General features: G+C 35.9%; 1 protein-coding gene and 1 long non-coding RNA gene across 2 annotated transcripts in view; one reads left to right on the plus strand and one right to left on the minus strand.

Moving 5' to 3' along the window:
- The window catches only part of LOC121431815, a 32,859-nt gene extending 5,336 nt beyond the window's left edge, over positions 1 to 27,523 (plus strand). The window contains exons 2-10 of the mRNA XM_041629563.1: positions 11,958 to 12,260; positions 12,672 to 13,028; positions 13,798 to 13,947; positions 16,276 to 16,353; positions 16,702 to 16,860; positions 17,282 to 17,443; positions 20,789 to 20,873; positions 25,861 to 25,928; positions 27,132 to 27,523. Of these exons, the coding sequence (XP_041485497.1) occupies positions 11,958 to 12,260; positions 12,672 to 13,028; positions 13,798 to 13,947; positions 16,276 to 16,353; positions 16,702 to 16,860; positions 17,282 to 17,443; positions 20,789 to 20,873; positions 25,861 to 25,928; positions 27,132 to 27,523 (1,754 nt within the window). The remainder of the gene's footprint in view (positions 1 to 11,957; positions 12,261 to 12,671; positions 13,029 to 13,797; positions 13,948 to 16,275; positions 16,354 to 16,701; positions 16,861 to 17,281; positions 17,444 to 20,788; positions 20,874 to 25,860; positions 25,929 to 27,131) is intronic.
- LOC121422189 lies at positions 3,065 to 9,224 on the minus strand. Its single transcript, XR_005971130.1, has 3 exons — positions 9,086 to 9,224; positions 5,606 to 5,715; positions 3,065 to 4,527 (listed from the first exon to the last, which is right to left on the minus strand). It is a non-coding gene; the product is annotated as an uncharacterized LOC121422189 (long non-coding RNA).
- Positions 27,524 to 27,762: the final 239 nt, after the last annotated feature.

Below are 27,762 nucleotides of genomic sequence, written 5' to 3' on the forward strand. Positions count from 1 at the left end.
ATGAAACGCCCCACTGGTCTAACCTTTTTTTTCCCTTCCTACTGTGATCCACCTTTCAAATACACAGTTTGTATGTTCAATTTTCATGCCCTCCTTTGATGTACATTCACACATGCATGTACATTCGCATTCGCGGTACGTTTATTAATAACAATGAATAACTCCATTCACAACGGCCACTTCGAATGAACGTGTGTGTGTGTGTGTGCAAATGTTCGAAGCGGGGAATCCCCGGTCCCCTTTGAACTTCTATGACAGCTTGTGTTTGAGAATGTGCGTAAGGTTTCATGCGACCAAGGAGATATCACCTCTTGATGCGACACACATAGATGTGCCGCGACCGGGGCCGCGCCCAAATCATAGACCTACATATGTTGTTTGGAAGTTATAATTTTGAAGGTGAAAAACGTAAAAGTGAGCAGAAAATGAGAGGAGCATTGTGTCTTGACTATCTGATCACATTCCTGATTGCTTACCATGAGCTTGGAAGGAGTAAGTAATTTCTAGATTCCTCTTGTAGTGATATTGGCCTACACGGGGCCTAAACCAAAGCTAGAGTATACACTATATGTACTATTTCATTTTTGTGATTGTTCTTTTCGATCTCTTCTCCGGTTTTTTAACTTTGATACATAGTTATGAGCGAGAAACGGAGGGGGAAAGAGAGTGTGTGTGAGAGTGAGTCAATTATCAGGAAATGGAGAGTGTACAGTGTTAGAAAGTCAAGGAAGCACAGAGAATAAATTACAATTATGAGAGATGAAAATAAGAAAAAAAACAGGGTAAGAGAGAGTGAAAGTGTGTTTATTGGGATGCGATTGGGTAATCTAGTGTATTGTGGGTGAGCGTGCCTATATATATATATAGGCACGCTCACCCACAATTTTTCCAAAAGGTAGATAGCTCTGGGGAACCTTGATTTAAGCTACGCCTACCATTGTTCTCTTCATCCATTTCTTTACAATATTTATATAAAAAAGAGTTGCCAAAAAGCTGTTGTACATGTAAAGCTTTTACACACACACACACACACACACAAGTATAGGCCTATATATATTATATATATATATATATATATATATATATATATATATATATATATATCATTATTTATATACACATACCCACATACACACACACACACACACACACACACATATATATATATATATATATATATATATATATATGTATATATATATATATTATACATATATATATATAGTAATGTATCATATTCAATATGGTTAAAGAAATAAAAGGGAAAGGGCTATGCCCACAATTTTGGAGAATGGAAAGTTTCATCTTGTATCATTTGACAATAACATAATCGATGCATCGATAAAGACATTCATTAAGTCATTGAACCAAATCAAAGTTCAGTCTTTTACGAATTTGTTAAAAAAAGTAATCATGACAAATCTTACAGGGTCATGTCCACAAAGGATTACCTAATTAAAATGTTTTACAGAAATTATGTAAAAAGTGATGTTAAATAGGAACTCCATAACTTTTATGTAATATTTACCTAAAAGCAAATTTCACAAATATTATGTAAATCATTATGTAAACTACAAAACCAAATTTATTGTGTAAATATTACCTAACTTGAATGTTTTACAGAAATTATGTAAAAAGTGATGTTAAATAGGAACTTCATAACTTTTATGTAATGTTTACCTAAAAGCAAATTTTACAAATATTATGTAAATCATTATGTAAACTACAAAACCCAATTCATTGTGTAAATATTACCTAACTTGAATGTTTTACAGAAATTATGTAAAAAGTGATGTTAAATAGGAACTTCATAACTTTTATGTAATATTTACCTAAAAGCAAATTTCATAAATATGTAAATCATTATGTAAACTACAAAATCCAATTTATTGTGTAAATATTACTTAACTTGAATGTTTTACAGAAATTATGTAAAAAGTAATGTTAAATAGGAACTTCATAACTTTTATGTAATATTTACCTAAAAGTAACTTTCACAATTATTCAAATCATTATGTAAACTACAAAACCCAATTAATTCATTTTCTATTTTCAAAACCAACCTACATACCTGAGGCCTAAAATATTACAGTTTACATTATAAATTACCATGCAAAAAATCATAACCATTGTGACATAAAATGATACAGGTGTAATAAGTATAGTTAAACTGCCTTTGAAAAAAAATCTAATTGTGTCAAGATATTTCCTAAATAATTTTAGCTAAATTAGTGTATTACTACCTTCCAAATGTAGACGGGAGGGGCAACATTTGACTATGTTAACATGCATAGAAAATTAAAATGCATAAATAAGTCAAATATTTGACAAAGAAACCATGTACATTATTTGGTGTTTATTTTAAGAAATAACATCCCTTGACAATAAAACATCAGATAGAAAAGAAATTAAGTTCTTAAAATTAATTAACCAACTTGCATTGAACTTTTTTAAGGTAAAATAATAAAGCTGCAATATGTTCATTACAACTTCTCTACAAAGAAATCTGGAATTTTCTGTGACATGCCATGACTTACATCTGAAATAAGCATAAATCAAATCTAATCACTATATCAGACATATTTATAAAGAAAATGGGCCTTTGCTCTCTCGGTGTCATATTTCAAGACATACCTCCCCATCACCAGGGGGGGGGGGGGTAGAAGACCAAAAACTCTTTCTTGTAAGCTTTTGTTTACAATAGACACATGTGACCACCAGATAAAGACTTCTCGAATATTTGTGCCACCTATACGGTATTCTGTATTTCTATCAATTATGCAAAATTCTTGTAATGGCTTAGTACACAGTATCCAATGTAAATCTGGGGCTGGTACTTTCTCTTATAATCAATATCACATGATTCAATTGAAAAATTGAATATTTTCATTGAATGGTAAACTTTTACCTCCACATGTTTGTAAACAAATGTATGACCTATCACATTCAACCCCATTTTGTTTTTGTTTTTTATTTTAAATTGGTTGCATGTTCGAAGCAACTTTCAGAAAAAATTATCTTAAAATAAAGTATTGTATTCTAAAATGATTTCATTGTATTGAGGGTATTGCATATTTGAAAATTAAAATATATTCAGAAATGTCCCCTTTATTGAATACCCATACACACTGTTGATATCTTTTGAACCTCTGGTTTCCCTATGTCTTTATAAAATTATTGACAAAAGTGCTTTCACTCTTAACATTGGTATCAATTACATTTTAAGGCTATAGTCTCAATAGACAGAGATGGATTCTTGGCATATCTTACCATTGTAGCCTGAACTGATGGCAATTTTAATCTATATAGGGAGCAATGTGTCATTGAATTATGTTTATGCTACACATAAAATGCAATCGGTTGTTCTCCCATTTTAATCTAAAAGACTTGACATGACCTCTTAAGAGGGATATCAACATTAAGCATTCTTACAGTTTATAGGAAACACTTTGAAATATTAATAATTGAGTTCACAATCAATACTGGACAGTTTTTTAACCTTTTTTTTTGGGGGGGGGGCAAAATGGGTGCGGAAAAATCTACCATTGTATCTTTCTGGCATCTTAATCAAATAAACAAGTCATTACAATAGAATATGACTATCAAATCTATAAAGGTTCCTCCATTGTAATTACTTCACACAGAGCTCTATAAAACTAGAAGGCCATGAACCATTTACTGGCATGTTACACCATATAACGCTTATTCAGTTTACACATGGTGATGGTAATAACAGTTCTCAATTACAACTAAGATCAAAAGAATAAAAAAAAATGATATCAATGTAGTTTCCCCCTGTAATGTCTTCAAAGAAACATGCATTCTTGAACAACTTACATGTATGCTCTATAAATGACAATGATCAAAATTGAGTTATAAAAAAGAAATAATGAATTTCTTAAGGCTAAACCTTTTAAAAAGCCTGTTGAAAAAAGGTGTACTAGTTCCTTTTGAATATAACAATAACACAAACAAAAAATATACAAATAACAACTAAAGGTGTTTCCCTTTCTAAACAGTGATTGTTTAAAAGTCTTACAAGAGCCATGATTTCTTGGCAATAACACTCCAAGTTAACAGTAATTAAAATGCTTTGTAAATGAGCTAAAAAGCAGCTACAAGGTCTGATAGGCTTTCTTGAGAATCATATTCAGTGTCATTAACGATATCAGCATCTACATTCATTTCAACACGATTACAGTCATCATCACTTGATTCCCCATGACTGCTTACATTAGATAAGTCAGATATGTCAATATGAGGAACTCTATTCGCTTGGCACTGGTCATCAGCGTGAACTGTAGGGGGTTGCAAATGCCCTATGACATGTATGAGGTGCCTTTTGTATGATGATCCACGGCGCAAAATTTCCTTACATTCTACACAAACAAGTTTTGTGCAAGTAGATTTTAGTATACCATGGACTACTTTCAGGTGGCAAAATAGCCCAGAAATTCCTCCAGGAATTTTAGAAAGACATTTGCAGCAGATGAAAGATGACATGTTGATTATTTTTGGCAGCAGTTACTGGAGAAAAACAAAATGAATTATTAAATAATAAAAACACATCCCTGGAGATACATACACTTTGGGATGAGGCAAGAATTATTAGAAAGCAATTTTGTCAGTTAAAAAATATAAATTCTACATATGGATAAACTTAACTGTTAAAAGTGATAATGAACTATTGATATTTCTTTTTCAGAAATTTATTTTTCCCGTTTCCTGTTATTTATTAAAATCTTACTACATGTATCATTTGTATTTTTTTCAGTCATGAATCAATTTTTCTTTTGTTGTCTTTATTTAATTCTTATTCATATTTTAATCTGTTTTTCTTTTGGTTTTATTTATTTTCTTAATATCAACAAGGTCTCATCATATCTTTCTAGGTTGAAACAGATTTTACTCTAAAATTCAAATTCAAGAGTTCAGGAATATCAGCAAAGTTGTAATCAAATGAAAAAAGAATACAAACATGTACCTGGTAGGCAATGTTTCAAAACTACCCATCATATTACATATTTTTATTTAATATTTTGAATATCAATGATGATTAAAGCCTGTGTATAGCTTTGGTAAAGGGTCAACAATGTGATTGATAATCAAATATAATTCGATATAAAAGTCTTACTGAAGCATAGAGACCGCTACATATTTTTCCAACCACCCCTTCTGAGAAAATTTCAAATCTTCAAATTTTGGATATCAGCGCCTTCTCTTGGCGATGCTTGTTTTTAAATTTGAAAAAAAATTGTCTTTCAGCATTTATCTAATTTAAAGCTTAGATATCCTTAATAACAGACAAAGAATATATCCTGAAAGTTTCAACCCATTCCATGCTCTGAAATAGGTTTTAATTGAAAAACAAAAACATGCAGATATTTTATTTTTATTTGGGCACCCGATCAAATTAAATTTTCATGTAAATCGCAAAATTTATCCTGTAAAATACATTTTCATTTCATATCCTCCACCTCATAACTGTTATAGGGCATATCCATTCATATTAGCTAGCAATGAATTGGTATAGTGTTAGGTGCGTTTTGGTGGATTTACCTAAACTATACACAGGCTTTACAACTAGAATACAAAATAGTCATACCTGTACAGATAATTTTTTGATGAATTTTAGCCTAGGTCCCATCTTTGGAATAAGCTCTTTAATTTCCTCGCTCTCCAACAGCCAGAAACTATCATCATCAATTCCATTTACTGTTTGTGGAGAAACAAATATTTGAAAAGAAATTAATAATAAGCTTAAATGTAAAGTACTTCACATTTATGATAAACAAGTGGATCCCCTCTGGCAGTTTCGCCTTGATCACATAATTCATTATTGCAGCAGTGCTGACTTTGAAAACAACTACATGTAAAACAGAGAGGAAAAAAAGTATACATGCATGTGATAATGATTATAGCATGTTGACTTTGACCTGAGATCACATTTGTCCATTTGCTGATACTTGATTTATGTGAAAAGGATATAGGGCCTACTTGCAAAATATTCTTCAAATATTAAAAATGTTATATTTGATTAAGAATAAGATTTCAGTGATGTCACCCCAACATGGACAAAGTTTGACCCTTAATAATCTTTGACCTAGATCATGTGACCTAACACTCATACAAGATTATCAGCAATACTTAATAACCTTTTAAGCCTCATGAAATATGCCCTTATACTTTTAAAGTAATGAACATAAAAAATGAACATTTTCTAAGTATATTGACCCTGAATTACCTTTGACCTTAAACGTGTGACCTGGAAACTCATGCAGGATGATCAGTAATACTTGGTTACCACTATGTCCAAGTTCATGAATTAGGTCCATATATTGTTTAAGTTATAACATTTAAAAAAAATCAACATATTTTATGTTTATTGACCCCAAATGACCTAGGCCTAGATCTATAATCTAGATCTAGTAGATCAAACTGTATGAAGTGCATAAATGGTGATGGCTAATTTAGTTTTAGACATACCAATTTGTATTGACATTATTGGTTATCCGCCCAATTCCCCCCCTGTTGCACCCACAAATGTAATAACGCCCACAAATGTAATAACGCCCACAAATGTAATAACACTTTACCCACAAATGTAATAATTTTTGATCGCCCACAAATGTAATAATGACTTTACCCACAAATGTAATAAATTTGAAGGGATTTTTGGCGAATCCGTTCTAAACTAAAATCCTATAGTAATGCGTTCATATAGCACAAAAGTGCAAAGTCTTTTTTTCAGACCCGGTTGTTTCAAAAATTATAATATAAATCCATAGTCTTTTTTCCAGACCCGGTTGTTTAAAAAATTATAATATAAATTCATAGTTTTTTTTCCAGACCCGGTTGTTTAAAAAAGTATAATAAAAGTCCAAAGTCTTTTTTTCCATACCCGGTTGTTTAAAAAAGTATAATAAAAGTCCAAAGTCTTTTTTTCCATACCCGGTTGTTTAAAAAATTGTGATATAAGTCCAAAGTCTTTTCCAGACCCGGTTGTTTCAAGAATTTTAATATAAATCCATAGTCTTTTTTCCAGACCCGGTTGTTTAAAAACTATAATATAAATCCATAGTCTTTTTTCCAGACCCGGTTGTTTAAAAAATTATAATATAAATTCATGGTTTTTTTTCCAGACCCGGTTGTTTAAAAAAGTATAATAAAAGTCCAAAGTCTTTTTTTCCATACCCGGTTGTTTAAAAAATTGTGATATAAGTCCAAAGTCTTTTCCAGACCCGGTTGTTTCAAGAATTTTAATAAGTCTAAAGTCTTTTTCCTGACCCAGTTATTTCAAAATTTATAATATAAGTCCAAACTAAGATACGATAATGATATTCCTGTGGAAAAAAAATGGGAATCGAGCTTAGTCTTTTCTTCAGACCAAGTTAATTAAAACTGGTGGAATTAATGTCTTTGTTGTTGTTTCAACTTATACGGTGTATATTGTGAATATATGCACTAAGAGTAAATTGAGAATCAAGCGTAGTCTTTTCTCCAGACCCGGTTACCTGTTATTTAAACAAAATGAATAACAGTTTAAAAACAGTATAAAGACCCCATAATCTTATTAATGCTGAATATAACGAGTTTTAAAACGTACTCTTTCCTCCAGACCCGGCTATTAAAGAAAAGTAACTGAAAAACTTCGAATCTAAGACCAAATTTCCAAAGTTTCACCCAGTAAAAATATGTTTTTTTTAAACAATACTACTACCCTTACAAAACATTGTAATAACGCGTGGGTAAAGCAGACATCCTTTCTCCAGACTTGGTTACTATTTGAAAAATAAAATAGTTTTTACAAATATTCTAAAACGAATACCCAATAATCTAATTACTGTGGAACAAAATGAAGACCGATTGTCGAAGATCGACTTTCCTCCAGACACAATCATTTCAGGAATAAAAAATCATTTAAAATCAACCCCCAACAACGAATCTAAGAACCAACAATCCTCCAAATTAAGACCATGCATGTAGAAAAACACATGTTTAGAGCGTTGTCTTTATTCCAGACCCGGTGATTTAAATAATGATTTAAACAATCCTAAAAACAAAAGACTCATATTCTTATTCTTGTGGAATAACACGAGTATTATGCTTAGTCTTTCGTCTGGACCCGGTTATTTAAAAGATAAAGAAATATTGAAAAAAAATGACAGCTGAGACCAATCTTCAAAATTAAACCCACTTAAATGCTTGGGCTTAGAGTGTTGTCTTTACCCCTCACCGACGTATATTATTACTTTTGAAACGACCGGGTCTGAAAAAAAGACTTTGCACTTGCATTATAATTTTTGAATTAACCGGGTCTGGAAAAAAGACTTTGGACGTATATTATAATTCTGAAACAACCGGGTCTGGTAAAAAGACTTTGGACGTATATTATAATTTTGAAAAACCGGTTCTGGAAAAAGACTTGGACTTGTACTGTAATATTTCATTAACCGGGTCTGGAAAAAAGACTTTGAACTTTTGTGCTATATGAACGCATAACTATAGGATATTCGTTTAGAACGAATTCGCCAAAAATCACTTCAAATTTATTACATTTGTAGGTAAAGTCATTATTACATTTGTGGGTAAAGTGCATTATTACATTTGTGGGTAAAGTGTTATTACATTTGTGGGCGTTATTACATTTGTGGGTAAAGTGTTATTACATTTGTGGGCGATCAAAAATTATTACATTTGTGGGTAAAGTGTTATTACATTTGTGGGCGTTATTACATTTGTGGGTAAAGTGTTATTACATTTGTGGGCGTTATTACATTTGTGGGCGATTATTACATTTGTGGGTGTAACACCCCCCCCCCCCTGGGCATCAATGGCATGCGCCTATAGCCCTAGGCCCGAAAGCTGCCTGGCTAAGGAAAGGTTGGCCCTCGGTACGGTGCCGGCAGCGCAGGGCAGGTTGTCACGGGCGAACGGTACCGTTAACTTCAATGACGTCGTAGGCCTAGGCTACAATCTACGAACAACGGTAGATTGTGAGTCGGCCAACTGATTTTCAGCCATTCAAGTTTAACATTTATAAAGACCAAGGTAAAACGCTACAAAGAAAAAAAACGAAACTCACCTTCGAAAGTTTCAATGAGGACTTCATGGTCCCATTCTTTTAATAAGATTTGCCAGGTCGCCATTCTGATTCTGGTCAGTCACTCTTAACTTCAAGATCTTGCGAGCGCTGGGTCTGGTACGTACCGGAACGTGGCGCTGGCCCCCCCGCCGGCCGCCGGTAAACGGTAGCTAGCTCTCGTAAGTATTGCACGTACGTGGCCACGCGCGCTGCGCTGTGTGGTCTCTGCACATGTACCGTCAGTACATGTGCTCAATCGCATGATGACCGTCGCCATTTTTCAAACGGTAGAAAGAAATGTAAAAAGAAAATGTGAAACATCGGGGTAAAACATCTCGTTACTTTTGTTTAGGGGGGGGGGGGGGTTGGGAAAGCTAACACCTTTTTCCCCTGTTGTTTTTATGATTTGATTAATAAGCACGCATAAATTTAGGGCCTATCCACCTTGATGCACCGTGAAGCATAATATAGCCTAAAATGTCAAGTGATTTACACATGGACTTACAACATTTTGCAATTTGATGATTTGACAACTGAAGTTCGTTGTGCTTAACGAAATTTAGATTACAGAATGTAAATATGTAATACTTACAGCAGAATTAGGCCTTTCATAATTTTTTACATAATAGCCAAAAAATACAAAAACTGAGAAGTGCATAAAGAAATATTACAAAAAATAAATGGGACCTTCTGCCAGTCTATGTTATGGCTCACTAATAGTTTATTGAAGTGGCTACACTGGCTGCCCCCAAAATAAATGTTATTATTCATTGATATTAGGCCTACATAATTAAATTTTATATAATTATGTGCAACGCTTAACCAAAAACCTTGCAAAAGGAAGTTTAAATAATGAAATATTCAGTAAACATCAGAATTTTACATTTTGGCAAGGCATGAAGAATGTAATTCTTACCGTTATTACATAATGAAATTACATTGAAACAACTAAAGCATTTACAAAAGGAAGCATACTGAAATATACTTTAAAATTCTATATTTTACAAGACATGTGAAATGTAAGTTTTACAAATATTTCTTAAATATTACTTAATGAAATTGCATTGTAACATTTGTTACATATTTATTAAGCAAAACATTCACAAAAAGAAGTTTACATAATAAAATATTAAGTAAACATTATGATTTACATTTTACAAGACATGTGAAATGTAATTTTTACAAATTTTTCTAAATATTACCCAATGAAATTACATTGTGACACTTGTTACATATTTTTTAAGCAAAACATTTACAAAAGGAAGTTTACATAATGAAATATTAAGTAAACTTTAAAATTTTACATTTTACAAGACATGTGAAATGTAATTTTTACAAATATTTCTTAAATATTACCTAATGAAATTACATTGTGACATTTGTTACATATTTTTTAAGCAAAACATTTACAAAAGGAAGTTTACATCATGAAATATTAAGTAAACTTTAAAATTTTACATTTTACAAGACATGTGAAATGTAATTTTTACAAATATTTCTTAGATATTACCTAATGAAATTACATTGTGACAATTGTTACATATTTTTTAAGCAAAACATTTACAAAAGGAAGTTTACATAATGAAATATTAAGTAAACTTAAAATTTTACATTTTACAAGACATGTGAAATGTAATTTTTACAAATATTTCTTAAATATTACTTAATGAAATTGCATTGTAACACTTGTTACATATTTATTAAGCAAAACATTCGCAAAAGGAAGTTTACATAATGAAATATTAAGTAAACATTAAAATTTTACATTTTACAAGACATGTGAAATGTAATTTTTACAAATACTTGTTAAATTTACCTAATGAAATTAATTTGCAACGATTTTTACATATATTAAGCAAAATTTTACAAAAGAAAGTTTACATAATGAAATATTAAGTAAACATTTCTCTGTGTGTACGTGAAAATCAATCCAACTGATTTTTTTTTAGATTGTCCAATACGCAAGGTACTGTTTTTAATTATGCCAATGAGGGTACCCATTTGCGTTAATTTCCATTATTTTACTTATTGCTTTACTGGAAATTGAATCTTTGACTCTTTGGCTACAATATCATAGCATTTTGTCTACATACAAATTGCAAAATCATGAACAAGACACGAATTCGTATATTAGCCTGTATACCAACTATACCAAGAATAAAATAGAATTTCTGAAAGGGATAATCTACTGAGACGAAAGAGATGATATAGGTTACAATAAATGGTCTATGATCTATGATTTACAAAAGGAACCACTATATACATGTGCATGCTATAGCCTTCCCCTTATTGATCCGAAATATTTTCTCATCAACACATAACATTGATGGTTAGTTCAATTCAAAATGACAGAAACGATAGTCGTAATGGGTCCAATTGATTAGTAATAACGATCTTGGATTACCTTCAACATATCACCTGATACAGTCTAAAAGTAAAGGGAGATAAAGTAAAGGAAGTCAGGCAATCATCAAATTCCAGGCATTTACTGTAGCCCAACAGACATGACAGAAAACTCCCGACCACAGTCATCAACAAGTTCCAGAACAGGCTCATGATCTAGTGATATTGGCATAAGGAGTATCACATGAATAGTGTGTCTAACAATATACTTTCAAAATAAACCCAATAAGTTCTTTCAGACAGGGCTAAAATTTTAGGCCACGATAGAAGCATTGCGGCTCCTGGAAGTGGTATCAGCTCAATATTACTCTTGCATTGACTCAGGTCGATGTCTAGACATCTCTAACAAGATACTTTCAAATTAGACCCAACTTACAAACAACGCACTGCCAATGAATCATTTCATTTTGCTCATTGACTCTTCATTTAGAATTCAATACCATCTTTATCCTCTCACTTTTGTTCTCAGGTTGTTTGGCCAGGGTATATACTGAAAAACATGTAATAGGATGGTTTGATGAGACGGTGCGTCTCCCATGTGAATTCCCCTACACTGATGTCCTCGCATTGTACTGGACGGACAGCAATGGTGAAACAAAAGTATCGTATTTCAAAGGTGAACCCGTGAGCTTCGATGAACGGTTTCGTTTGAATGATGACTATTCAGTCGATATCCTGAATTTAACGGTGTCAGACGAAGGAGAATACACTTGCAGATTAGAACTTGATTCTGGGGATGGTTACGTTAATAGTTCCGAACTCACCATCTACGGTAAGTGATGTACTCTGTTCATAGTCAGCCGATTGATTTTTTTTTTGGAGGAATGAGGTGGGGCTGATTATAAGGGGCGCCCGGGTTTTCACTTCTGAAATAAACCTGTAATGAAATAACGGATGCGACATTTTTTTCTTTCCGGAATACTTTTTTAAAAAGATTTTAGAATATAAGAAGTAAGAGAGGCTCTAACCATAGAGCGTGAAAAGGAAAAGCATTTTTTTTAAAGTGGCGTCCCAAAGATACGATAATACAGACAAGCAATTGTTTTTTGTTACATTCCTACATAATTGCGTTACGTTTCCTCTTCGTCGTTTTCTGTGTACTGGGTCAATGTGACATAATCTTGAGAATGAAATTTCTTGTAGTTACTGTTTCTCGAAACTTGGTCTCTATTCCATTACACAGCATCTCCATCAGTGCCTCAGGTAACACCTTGTGTCCCTCAGTCAACTAATAACCCTTACCAACATCTGTGCATCGTTGAAGCGGCCAACACATATCCCTTTAATCTGGAATGTGTTGTCAGTGGCTTCAGACCTGATGTAACCCTTGAATGGACATCATCGGGTAAAGTGAAGCAGCCCCTTGGAAATCCATCTCGGAGGACATTGCCCGATGGTAGATCTGAAAGGGAGGTGACCATCAGTGTGGCTGCTAAAGAGGACGAAGAACAGAATTACACCTGTACTGTAAGGGGCAATGCAACCAATGGCGCCGACCGGTCAACAACCGTTACTGTCCTGGTTCCACCTCCGTCGACAGGTACAAAACAATTAATTGTCTACTGGGAGTTTCAAGAAGATCGATGTTCGCAAAGTTACGCACGACTGGAACATCTTTTTACGCCCTGAGTTACTACATTGATATATCGTTTAGATCGTGTAACCAGTTATCGCAGAGTCCTTCGAAACTTAACGAACAGCTTTAAGAAACACCAAACAGCTAAAGATTGAAAAGAGAGATTGAAAATTTTGGGGATAGAACTGCCTTTTTAGAATATAAGGGGAGAAAACCCGGATACAAAAGTTTATCTCATGAAGAAGTCTTTATTGATCCTTTAAATGTTACTTGATGATGGTATAGAAGAGACAAAATAAATGTTATGTTAACACATTAGTTGTCCAAGTGAAAGCTCACAACGAGAGGTTAAATGTTCCTTTTACCATCGAGCTCTTTGGTTCGAATCCAAAATTAAAACCTAGTTATAAGACATGGATCCTTGCCTCACGGAAATCGAGTTCTTAATGCTGTTGACAATCTATTCGATTACTTGTGAGGGATGAGGCCCATGTTAAAAAAAAAGATAAGGAAAACTGGGCGGTAGAAAAACAATCTAATGGAAGCTAAAACAAAAATACCAAATCTGTAGTTTATGATATCTCACCCAAAAGAAAAACCCTAAATTTCGAAAGAAAGTTGACATATATTCGAACGAAACACACGAAGTGTCAATACTGTTTTTTTTTTTACATTTCTGAAATGATTATTACATTATTTTCAATTTGATCATTTTTTAAATTCTTTGATGCAGCGATCGCTGAACCTGTCAGGAGTGGACTATCAGTTGGAGGCAAGGTTGCGATATCTATCTTTGTTATACTGCTATTGATAGCCATTGGAATAGTCGCTTTATTTGTGACTTTGCTGGTTCTAAGGAGGAAGAAAAAACTACCGCCCCTAGGTATTTGACTTTATATTATTTATCAAAGAGAACTCAACATAAAAACAGAGAAAGCCTCTAAAATTCTGAGATGGTTGGAAAAAGTTTAAGAGAAATTTTAAGCTGTACGTGCGTATAGGCCTTCATCACTTTGTAATCACTCTACTAACGAGAATTGACTATAAATGTAAAGGGTACAGTGATAACTAATTTGCTTACACTAATGCAAGGAAGACAAATAAATGTAGCATGAAAAATATGTAAACATAAGAAAAAGAATAATCATGTTCAAAACGTAACTGAACATTCAAAATGATATTTTCTCTCTTTTTTTGGTGAACCCATGACAACATTCTATCAGTGCGGTACAAGTATTGTCTTTTTGATAATTCTGCCCTCAAATAAAAGACAACTATGAAAAGTCATGATTTATATCCTTCGTTGCCTATAAAATTGGCTATCTCTTACATTTTGCTTCATTTCTAAAATATGCATGATTCGCTTGTTTCCCATCCTTTTTTTCAACAAAAATCATTTTTGCTACTATGATGGAAAGAAGATGTAAAACGGAAAATAATCTGGCCATCCTTTGGAAACATACATCCGTTGTGTACTCTTTGCATACGTGTTTCATACGCTCATATCCATCAAGCATCCGTCCACTGTGATTTGACATGATTATCCCATTCAATAAAGTCTTAGCAATCAGAGTTCAGAATAGTGGTAGGCCTACTGAAATCGAAATTCCGTCTAATTCGAGCTCCCTGTATAGGAATAGAATAGAATAGAATAGAAAAAACACACACTTACAAATCGTAATAATGTCATCATCGGCTGCGACGTTAAGCCGATTTGGACTGTCCTTCGACCACAGGGCTTGCTACAAATCAAAACTATGATTTCAGTATCCTAATATTATACCGAGCTTCAAATAAAATTATTTCACTTCTTGGAACTTTGATGTTTAATGCAAAATGTGATTTATAAAAAAATGGGTCATATCGGATCGCGTAGTGGTAGTGCGCTGGGCTTAAAGGTCGGTCCCACTGCACTGCAAAGCGGATTTAAAACGTAAATAAAATCTTGCCATCCGTTGGAAAACGCTATGCATCTGTTGTGTAATCATTGTACACGTGTTACATACACTCTATCCATCGACCATCCGTTCACTGTGATTTCATCCGAGCAAAAGGTTTTGAGCTGCAGAAAACTTAGAGAACGGATGAAGTTTCCGCCGGTACGATGTAAATCCGCAACATATACGAGTAACAAACGTCAGTTCCATGTCCATGTTCCATGGAAAGATATGAAGGTACATGGAACGTCTGTACATCGTTAGTAGCACGGAAATAGAAAGGATGTAAGCGTATGCACTTCTTAAGGCCCCCTCAGCCTAACCGAAGTGCCTGAAATATGCCTTGCGATGGCTGGTGAAAGGCATTTTAAAAAAATCGTTTTCAATGGTAACTGATAGTAAATCATATTTACCCTTCGTGTTGGGGTTCGTACATCGATCTTCTGAACTAACAGCAGCGATTATTCAACTGTTTGAATTCGCATCTCTTATTTAGTCTGCGGTAATCGTTCGTTTATAGTTCGTGTGTTTTTGTCGCGCATAGTCCCTCTTCGCGCTTTTGCCAAAGTGGACCGATATCGAACGAACCCGTGACGAAGCAACACGATGACACAACGAAAAAGATTGCCTGATCTATTCCCTCGTTTTCGTTTCTAATCGCACGCCATATCAAACTATTGCTCACTGTTCCTTCGTCTTGTTGGATTATATCAACCCTCTTTAAGAGGTGAACCGAAAAATCGATATCCTTTGCATGTCATATTTATCCTTCGCTTACCGTTCGTTGATAAAATTTAACAATAGTTACTGATCACTTGATTTGATGGAAATTTTCGTTGAATTCGCGTGCATTTCGTTCATTTTCCCATTCGTCACCCTTCGTCCGCCTACATTCGGTCAGGTGTGAGGGGGCCTTTACTAAAGTATTCAAACACCCTGTAACCCATTTGGAGCTGTCATCCACTTCCATTCGTTTTCATCTGCAAGGTTTCCAATGAACAACCGTTGAAAATACAACCCATGTCCATTATTTTTTTGTTATGTTTTCGCCAATTCTGTCCATTCCTGGAGCGGATGAAAACGGATGAAGCCACCCGCGAAACATTGATTGTCCGCTGTGTCCTTTAAGAATACGTTTTGTTTCCGTAGGCCAGTGGGACCAGGCCTTAAGACCCTGTAGGAACTTTCCCAAATGTCTTTTGCCTTTCTTCAGTAGACACCAACTCGGGAATCTGCCCTAGAAAACACAAAATCAAAATCCTTTTCTTTAACAGGTGAAGGAGTCTTGAATGTCATTCCATTTCTGAGATCAGTCTACCTACCTATACCAGATCCAGAAGAAGTGAGATTACGTGAGTATTTGCATTCAAATCTCATTTTGGGGGATGCATGCATTATGATTCCCAACTAAAATAGATACTTGAAGAACTATATTTAGGCTTGGGGACCTTAAGTTTCATGGTAGATTTCCGAATTCCAAGTTTCTTCAGATGTTTTGAACAGGGCGAATATTCGATTGTATAATTCATTCAAAATATTGCAAAGCTTAAATGCAACATGAATTGAAGATATTGTCTTTTTTAACGCAATAATGTCATTTTCATTAGTTACGACTAAACGGGTATATATTATTCATTGACAAACATATTTCCGCTATCATTGTTTTTTTTTTTAATTGAAGACCCTTTTGCACATTTCAGAAAGAATTACAGAAGAGTTGGCTGATCGACGTGAACGGTTATCAGACTTCAAATTTGAGCGAGATGGATCCATTGTGAAGTCTGCACACATCGGCTTATTTGGAGAAATGAGTGCTGGAAAATCGTCCTTCATAAATTCTCTCGAATTTGCATTTACAGGTTAGGCTCTGCAATCATATGGCGTAGGCCTACTATTATGAAAAAAAAAACAAGCTGCGAACTAAGAAATAGGAAAAGAAGAAATGGAGATGTTTAGGGTGATAGAATGAAGCTACAATGATTTTTGAGACGAAATTGACGTAGCAGTCTGAAGTGTAACTTCTTGAATACTTTGCATGCAAAACAAATATTTCCTTTATCAGAATATTGTTGCGAACATATCTTCTTAATTCATTCTGTGCACAAGTATCATTGTATAAATACGCTATTTAATGTACCTAGTGATCTTAATGACTTCAATTAAGCAATAGGAAAATGAATGTGTAATGGTATGGGCTATATACATATTGGCGATTAATTTCAACGATCTGAAACATATCATTACCTGCCAAATTAAGTTTTTTCCCCTCTCATCAAACAGGCAAATATAAAGAGAGTCAGGTGGTTGGTGACAAGGAATCTGGTGGAGGAAAAACCATTGCACGCACTGTCCTAAAGCTCACTGATAGCATTCACATTTTCGACAACCGGGGCATGGCCGACTTCCAGAAATCTTACCTGACTGAAGTAACTGCTCAGCTACGTAAGTTATACGTTCCTTGCAATTGTTACATCGCTATTTGCAATTCGAGTCTCTATCTGCACATGTGTAACATCAACCTTAATATATTGTAATGTCTGAATACTCGTTTCTTGAGAGTGGCAATCAATCACAACTAGAAACTGCGTGTGTCGACTGATAAACACATAACGGGCATGACTTGCTAACTCGGTCGTTCAACTCGTACGCTCCTTCAACTTATTAACCGATGCCAGTCGATGGGACAAATAAAGCCCCTTTCACAATATCCCGATCAATTTGCAACTGCCTGCAACGGTATTTTTTCATGGGGTGTTGCACAATCGATCAATTGGTGTATTTGTATAAGCGATCACACAAACCCGAGGTGGTCGTGACTGGTCACATCTGAAATATGAATATGTTAAAAATCCAAACGCGATCAAATGCGAACGAATCACCCCCGTCACATCGTATGAATGTCGTGCGAGCGGTGTTCAAAGTTGTAAGACTCGATGCAAGAGAAGTCGCACTTATTCGACTGGATGTCAAGCAACACTTGCACGTGCTCAAGCGACCTACATACAGAGACCAGTCTTGCGACTGGGCGCGATAATACATAGACCATGAGATTGTCCCACGACCGATCACAACACGACACAATCGCTATTTATCTCAATAGATCGCACAGATGCTTTCACAAGTGCATCAGCTGTCGTACAACAAACGCAACCAGTAAACCCGTTGCAGGAGTAAGTCGGAAATGCTGGTATTTGCTCGTGCGATCATGCGAGTGCTTCAAGAGTGATTGCGAGTGGTTTCACATCAGTCTCAATAGGTGCACGTCTGATTGCATAGTCGTGAGAGTCGACGTGAGACGATGCGATTGCTCGTTCGTTTGAATGAAACCGGTGCGAGTGTTCGTGCGATTGATTTGATTTTGTATAGACCAATTCAACTTCAGAGAAATGTAATATAGCAACCATAGCTAGTGGCTTCCAATGAGTTATCGCTCAATCTGTAATGAGTAACTTGATACCATGTCTTTCAAGCGTTGTAGTTGTAGCCGAAGATGCAGCAACCTCATCATCCTGTGAGGGTGCATTTGAAGAGGAACGACAACATTCATGTTATTCAAATTAAGACCGTAAACGTTCTAAAGCTCATTCTTAACTCCTATTTTGTAGGACCGTGGAACGGTCGCATACATGCGAATGCCACGGTAGTGTAATGTTGTAAAGCGTGTTGCGATTGTTCTTGCAACAGTCTTATGGCCTTTATATTATCGCACCCAGTCGCAAGACTGGTCTCTATAGATCGCTAGCATTTGTGCAAGTGTTGTACGACCTCCAGTAATGCGACTACTTAGTTGTGCCACCTCTCGCATCAAGTAGTACAACGTAGAACACTCACACGATGGTCACCCGACAGATGGTACGAGTGAATCGATCGTCTTTGATCACGTTTGGATTTTGAACATGTTCAAAGTTCAGATGCGACCATTCACGACTGTCTCGAGTTCGTGCGATTGTCTACAACAATTCCGAGTGCTCGCAAGACACCAAGAGATCCATCGTGCGACATCAAGAAAAAAAGTGTTGCAGGTGGTCGTAAAGTGGTCGGACATCACCTGTGAAAGGAGCTGAACGGTCGCATACATGTGAATGCAACAGAAAGTGGAATGTTGTAATAAGCCGTAATTTCGGTCAGTCTTGCAAAAGTCTTATATTATCGCACCCAGTCGCAAGACTGGTCTCTGTAGGTCTCTAGCACATGTGCAAGTGTTGTGCGACCTCCTGTCGACTAAATGCGACTGTACGTAGTTGTGCCACCTCTCGCACCAAGTTGTACAACGTTGAACAACACACGATGATCGCCCGACCGATGGTACGACCTGATGCGAGTGAATCAATTGTATTTGATCGCGTTTGGATTTTGAACATGTTCGAATTCAGATGCGACCAGTCACGACCACCTCTGACCACCTCGAATTCGTGCGATCGTCTACAACGACTGCGAGTGCTTGCAAGACACCAAGAGATCGAACGTGCAACAACAAGAAAAAACTGTTGCAGGCCGTCGTATACGGGTTGTACGTCAATTGTGAAAGGGGCTTTAGTTGTGCCACATCTCGCATCAAGTCTTACAACGTTGAACAACACTCACACGATGATCACCCGACAGATGGTATGATGCGAGTGAATCGATCGTCTTTGATCGCGTTTGGATTTTGAACATGTTCAAAGTTCAGATGCGACCATTCAAGACCGTCTCGAGTTCATGCGACCGTCTACAACGACTGCGAGTGCTGGCAAGACACCAAGAGATCGATCGTGCAACATCAAAGAAAAAGTGTTGCAGGCGGTCGTAGACTGATCGGGAATCAGTTGTGAAAGGGTCTTTAAAAAAGAGGTTCTATACCTTTCATTACTCGCACGAACACTCGCACCATTTTGTGTTCAATCGTACGACTATGCAATCGGTCGTAATCGGTCACTCGCAATTAGTCGTACAACACTCGCATGTGAACGCACGGCCACTCTTACAAGCACATGCGAGCAATTGCGGCTTACTGGGGCAACGGCGTTTCCAATCGCTTTTGTTTTACGACAGCTGTTGCATTTGAGAAAGCCATACTGCGATCTTATGGGATATATAGCGATTGATGCATGTTGCAGTTTGTCATGCGACTAAAAGGTCGCAATGGTTGCAGACTATTATTGTGAAAGGGGCTTACTGAATCGTGGGAACGAGATGTTAAGGGGCATGAGTTATAGGTTAATTAAAATATAAAATGGTTGGTAAGTTGTGGAATTTGGTTTAAAAAAAGTATACATGTCATGCCGTCGGTAATCTCACATTTTAGTGACCAATCCTCATTTTTCATTATTCGTTCAGTACAGCTAAATATTTCTTTATTAATGTTGATGGTGCATGATTCGAGTTTATAATTCCCCCATAATTTTTGCAAATTCCTCATTACTTCATGCAGTACTAGCTTGTAACACGTTCACGTTTTAACTGATATTTGTATCATTTAATCGAAGTGACCATGCAAGTCTGATTATCATATTTTCTAACCAAAGAAGGATATTTTTACATTTTTTTCCTTTTTTTAAACGAACAAATTCACACCTAGTTACCAATAATGCATTTAGCATTTCCATTTATTTGAAAGCTGGATAAAAGAATATTGTAGATTAATGCCTTGCAAAAGGGCATAGCTGTCGCGGCCGGGGATCGAACCCCGGATTTGTTCATGTAAAGTCAGGTGCCTTAGACCACTCGGCCACGGCACCTCCTATATTTTCGTTGATTAAATCCGATCAAGATATATGTATAAGATAATGCATTATTTTTTACTGACAGGTGGAGAACGCGGACCAGACATAGAAGAAATCAAGCCAAGTGAACAGGAAGAAATACACTGTGGTGTCTTCGTGTACAAAATGTCGTAAGTCAATTTCAACCTTCATCAGAATCTAAGCATATTAGGTTTATGTCCATTTCGAAATGCCTCCTAGTACTGGATTTTACACATGTGAGATATATGTTGCAAATTGGAATAAGAATTGAAATAATGGCTTATGAATATAGGCTTGATATATGCGGTGAATTTCACATTATCCCGTTCACCCCCCCCCCCCTTTGTATCGCCTGCTTAGCATAGCGAGACAATAGGCTCCCCTTTTGCGACGTCAACATCGAAAGGTTAAGTTTTTGAAATGTCATCAAACCTTAAAAAGCATATGGACCTAGTTCATTAAACTTTGATATAAGGGTAATCAAGTATTAAAAAAAAATCTGCATGAGTTTCAGGTCACATGACCAAGGTCTAAGGTCATTCAGGGTCAATGAACTTTGACCATGTTGGGGTATTTCTTGAAATGTCATCATAAATTTGAAAGTTTATGGATCTACTTTATGAAACTTGGACATAAGAGTAATCAAGTAGCAATGAATATCTTGCTTAATTTTCAGGTCTCATGACCAAAGTCAAAGGCAATTTAGGGTCAATGAACTTAGATTCTTTTGGGGAATCAAAACGAAATCTTTACCAAGGTTAAGTTTTTTTAATTTTTAAAATGTCAAACCTTTGAAAGTATACAGATCTAATTCATGAAACTGTGACATACGAGAAATCAATTATCAATGAACATCCTGCTTGAGTTTCAGGTCACATGAACAAGGCCAAAGGTCATTTAAAGTCAATGAACTTTGGCCATTTCGGAGATATTCTTTTAATTGTCATCATAACTTTGGAAGTTTAATTGTAGACTTATATTTGTTTATAAGGGTAATCAAGAATTACTAACCATATTGCACAAGTCAGGCCACAAGATCACGGTCAAATGTCATTTAGGGTCAGTGAACATAGTATTTTATCATCATATTAATGATGTCTTTAGTGAATAAATATTCGGTTGTCTTTTTCAAATTCAGCACTGTTACTATCTTGAATCGCGTAATACAGGCGAGACTGCCAGAGGTAGGCGCGTACATAAACCGATCTTAAACATAATGGACAAATCAACCAAACCAAACAGTTGATTTGAAAAAAAAATGAGTCCAAAATTTCTTCGAAATCGGGTATAAAGTAAAAATGTGACATTTGAAAGTTTTTACTTTAATAATTTCACATAACAATTATATGCAAATGAGGGGACTGGTGACGTCACCCACTCATTCTGATTTTCAACTTATTGTCATGTGCTTTATTCCTCCCTAAACATATTTTATTAATATTTTTTTAAGATTTAATGGTTCAGTCAAGTTTGTCCTTATTATCAAATCTGTAAAATTGAAATAGTGTATAGTTCAAACAATTAAAAAACGAGAGAAATATTGAATGAGGGACATTATCAAGACATTGACTCTCTCATTTGCATATCACTGAATTGTACATTCATTAGATTAACTAGATTCTGTGCGAACAAAAGGAAAGGACGTCAAACCTATGTCTACTAGTATAGGGACCAACACACATGCTTTTGACTACTGTTCTTTTGAAGGATGCACAAGAATTGCTTCTTGCAGTAGAGGATGCATTTGCACAGTTTGGCCTCTGCTTGAATTCTCATAAGACCGAGTACATGACTTTATGCAGCTTATGATCATGCATCAATGAAGAGAAGGGGTCAAGCTTAAAGCAGTGGATGATTTTAAGTATTTAGGTTCATACATACGCGGCTCAAGAAAAGAATCTCTATTTAGGAAAGCTCTTGCATGATGGAATGCACGTAATAAGCTGCATTTGATTTGGGAATCAAATATTTCTCTGTCAACTAACCCTCCCTGCACTGCAGCAAAAACTCAGGTGTTGATATAACACCAGCTCGGAATCTATATATGTCCACACCAAAGAGGTATTGAAACAACACCAGTTTGGAATCAAACCGATGCTGTTTTAATACTCATTGGTGTTGTATAAACACCTCTCTGGTGTTAGACCAAAACGAAACTGATGTTGTTTCACACTTCTCTGGTGTGAACATATATAGATTCCGGCTGGTGTTAATTCAACACCGGAATTTTTGCAGCGTGGTTAGTGTGGTTGTATGGTCTAGAAACATGGACCATCAACATGATCAAGAAGTCTTGAAAAGATAGACTAGATGGCACATATACATGTACTCGACTTTCAATGAGGGTACAAAATATTAGTTGAAGAGATCACAAAACAAAAGATGAAATTTATGGAGACCATCCACCTATCTCCACCATAGTATGATATTTGCTGGTCACTGTGAGAAGGAAGTTGTTTTCTGATGTACTTTTGTTGCGCCTCCCCCATCAAACGAGAAGACGGAGACCTGTACATTTTGTTGATTACATAATTATGTCGGGATACCATAATTTGTCACATGATTTACCAACTCTCATGTCAGCTCGTGAAGCCGAGCGTACCATTGTTGATGAGTCCGATTTATATAGTGTTTAGTGTACGTAGTGTAGAGATGAGCACAGTTTTGTGAAAAATAAGCGAATCTTTAAAATGTCATAATATTTTTTTTATTTTACATCCGATTTTGATAAAATTTTCATCGTTATACTTGATTGATTTTTCTTTATTAATTCAAATCAACATTCTTATGGGGTGGACTTGACCTTCTAAAAAAACCCACAATTTTTCTACTTATTTTGTCGATGAGCATGGTATCCACATTGTCATTACAGTGCCCCACTCCCCCGAGAAAGAATATCATTTGATTTTTTTATGTCATGCTATTTACGAATCGACCGAGAAAATGTAATTATGTTAAATTGTAAAAATGTATATACTGACATAATCGATATTGGCCTCTTGCGACAACAATAAGTAAAAACGGTGAATGATAAGATATTACAGGGTTACACGATCCAAATGTTCTCATTATGATACACTTGTTTCACGGTCCCTTAATCTTCCTATCATTACTCTTACCCCACCCTCCCTTCATTATGATGGTTGTAGAACAAGATCAGGAGAAAAGACTCCACGTTCCAGACAGAATGACTGTCCGTCTTTTGACAGACAGACAATCTGCCCGAAATGTCGACCGTCAACCTGTCCGATTTAACATCGAGTATTCCCTCCTGCTTCTGTTCTACACCTCATATCGCCCACTCAAGCCAGCCTTCTCTCATATCTCCAACTATACTCAAGCCTCTCGTTTTTGTCTGGTTTACAGCCATTCTTACACAACCCTCATTTCCGAAAGATATTCTTTACGATACTTTCTAACCTTCCTCTTTATGCTCGCCTCTCTATTTCACTTCTACCTCTATCCACTCTCCTTAGTCCTTCCAGGACTCACCACGGGGTGAACCGGAAACCGGTTCAAATATTGCCCACATATCCACCTTGTTAGGTGCTCAAGGCGCTCCTTTATTACCCGGCTAAGCTAGGCGTTCATAGCGCACACAGCTTTTTAAGGAATTACTTCCTACCGGTACCCATTTACCTCACCTGGGTTGAGTGCAGCACACTGTCGATCAGTTTCTTGCTGAAGGAAATATATATATACACTCAGCAAAAAAAGTTCTTGGACACTTATAAAAGTTAAAATATTCCATATATATATTTGATTAAAGGCAAATTATTGTATGTCAACATGACCAGACAATATTCTTCTTCCAGATGACATGAAATTTTCATGTGAACAGTCATGCATGGGTGGTTAAATGCTTTAAACGATAGCAATGTAGAAATGGATCAGTCAGTACATGGCTGGTTACATGCATTAAACAATAGCAATGTCAGTAAAAGAAAATTGCAAGAAAACGATCAGCCATTCTTTCAGTTGTGAAAGTTTATGTGGCATCAATATCCATATAACGATGAAAGCAAAGTTAAAGTCAAATACCACTCTAAAAGTGAAGAGAAAGTTATCCACCTTGGATGCATCACTATTCCACTGGAATTTTAAGTCAAAGTTAGTCGATGAAAAAATGTCAAATTTCAGTATGTTGGCATAAGCAAAAGAAAATTCAATATCTCGTTTGTCCACCCTGGCTGTGAGTGAGTGCAGCACATCGAGGTCACATACGTGTCAAAAGTCGGCGAATTTGCTCTGGGGTGATGTTGTCCCAATCTTCCCGGAGATAACACCGGACATTTCTAACAGTGTCTCCTGGTTGAATTCTTTGATTGACCAATTTTCCTAGCTGATCCCACGAGTGTACAATCGGGTTCATGTCTGGTGAACAAGCGGGCCATGGATCCAAGAGCTGAACATTGTGGTCATCCAGAAATCTTGGACAATGTTCGCTCGATGGGGACGCGCATTGTCATCCATGAGAAGAAACTGTTCGGATCAGCTAGGAAAATTGGTCAATCAAGGAATTCAACCAGGAGACACTCTTCAAGATGTCCGGCGTTATCTCCAGGAAGAATGGGACATCACCCCAGAGCAAATTCGCCGACTTGTGACAAGCATGCGACGTCGATGTGCTGCACTCATTCAGAGCCAGGGTGGACAAACGAGATACTATTGAATTTTCTTTTGCTTATGCCAAGATACTGAAATTTGACATTTTTTCATCGACTAACTTTGACTTAAAATTCCAATGGAATAGTGATGCATCCAAGGTGGATAACTTTCTCTTCTCTTTTAGAGTGGTATTTGACTTTAATTTTGCTTTTATCGTTTGATGGATATTTATGCCATATAAACTTTCACAACTGAAAGAATGACTGATCGTTTTCTTGCAATTTTCTTTTACTGACATTGCTATTGTTTCAAGCATTTAATCACCCATGCATGACTGTTCGCATGAAAATTTCATGTCATACTGGAAGAGGAGTATTGTCTGGTCATGTTGACATACAACAATTTGCCTTTAATCAAATATCTATATGGAATATTTTAACTATTTTAAGTGTCCAAGAACTTTTTTTGCTGAGTGGATATATATATATATATTATTCTAATGTAATTCAATTAAATTTTTGTATCTAGTCAATTCAACCGGCAATACGGACTTGGATTCATTGGGGACTTCGCCAAAGAGCTCAGGCAACACACTGGTATGTATTGTTTTGTTACTCTCAACACCCTGAAACCGTCGAGGCATATGAACATTTAAAATGTATTTTCTTCTTTGCCCCTCTTCAAAACAAGTCGACACATTATGTCGACAATGCAGAGTACCCCCCCCCCCCGATTGTATCTCATAACATCATATTCATGAATCATAAGAATCGAACTTAAGGGTGGCAAACGTAATTACAGTGGTTTCGAGCAACCTCAGTGATTTTCACAAAATCCGATATTAATGATCGACTTAATTATGAGATTTACTTGACTATAAGCTTCAAGTTGTGTGTAGCACGATAAATCTATGTTCCCCTTAAAACACATAACATTCCCTTTTTCAACAAGCATCTAAGAAATTATCATTTTGCAGAATTATTCCGATACTCCAGTGTCTTTGTGAAAATGTCTTGAGTGGCCTTTGCATTAAGGACCTTCAAACGAGAGGAATAATTCGTGTGCTGAAACCATTGTAAACATTTCTGCTTCCATTAAGTTTATTGAGTTATTGGCACAGTTTACAACCTCTAAAAGTTGTACACAATATTATCTTTTTTTTGCTTACAGTTACATGTATTTGTTTTCGTTATTTTCTTAATAAACTACATCTATCTCTAGCAGGGGCCGCGGAAGCCCCCTCACTGTTGTCCAAAACCGTGTACAAAAACGTAAAAATGACCATTGTGATTTTTGCATGGTCAGCCCCCCTTTTGACTCAGTCCCCCCGCTCCCACTTTGAAAACCGTTCCGCGGCCCCCTTTTTTTTTAGTATAGTTTCACAATTTGGGAGGGATCGATGCGTGATGAAACAGCCACCGAGGATATTCGGTAGCGTATAGAGGCATTATGCCTGTATTACACAAGAACTGTGTATTATTTTTGCTATCGTTAATAGATACTCTTAATATTGGTCTAAAAGAAAAGTTTGAGATGGATAAGTCATCAGGAGTGGTTTAACGAGCGATCGAGGGGGGGGGGGGGGGTGAGGAGTCGACCCAACGATGTGTAATCAACTTAATTGCCATTAAAATAAGCGACCTAGAACTTTTCCAAAGTCTATTAGGCCTATATTTCCCTAAAGGTTGGAAACAGCAGTCATATATTTACATGGCTAAAGTCAATAAAACCGATAACTACTGAATGATTAAAATATCTAGAAATGCGATGTTCATGTTTTTTTTGTGTGCTCATTCCAGGCCATCCCCCTATGATCGTTATTACCCATGCAGCATCGCTTGCCGAATCGAAAAGAGAAGACATCAAACGGGAACTTGCTACCCAAGATGTAAATGAGAACGTGTACTTTTTCGAAAATTACACGAAAAACCATTGCTTGGAAGATGAAGAAAAAAGTATTGAGTTGCTGAAATTCCTTGAAGATGCCATCAGAAATTCAGAACTCAGTGTGGCGCATACAGACAGGAGAAAAAAGGTAACGCGTGTGGAGCCAAAAGCCAAAGCAAAGAAAGAGAAGAAAACTAGACAAAAACATGAAGAAGAGCAGCCGTCCACAAGTAATGACACACAAAAAGAAGACAAAGCTAGTGAAAAGAAAGGGATTTTGGGATGGTTGTCATCTTGGTTTTAGTAAAAATCATTTTGCCTTTTAGGTTTTTGTGTACGTGATTTCTCTAGATTTATGGGTCTTTGCTTATGTACGAAAAATAATTAATACGACTTTCGTTCGCATGAGACCGTTGGGCAAACCCTTTCACAAGGTCAGCAACGTAAAGATATCAGAACTATACAGTGCGTATCAAAAAAAACGGGACAGTTTTGAAAAGTCTATTAAAAAATTGTTTCAAAATATTATGTCTATATTTTGAT

Source organism: Lytechinus variegatus, chromosome 1 (assembly GCF_018143015.1).
Source record: "Lytechinus variegatus isolate NC3 chromosome 1, Lvar_3.0, whole genome shotgun sequence".
Taxonomy (NCBI): Eukaryota; Metazoa; Echinodermata; class Echinoidea; order Temnopleuroida; family Toxopneustidae; genus Lytechinus; species Lytechinus variegatus.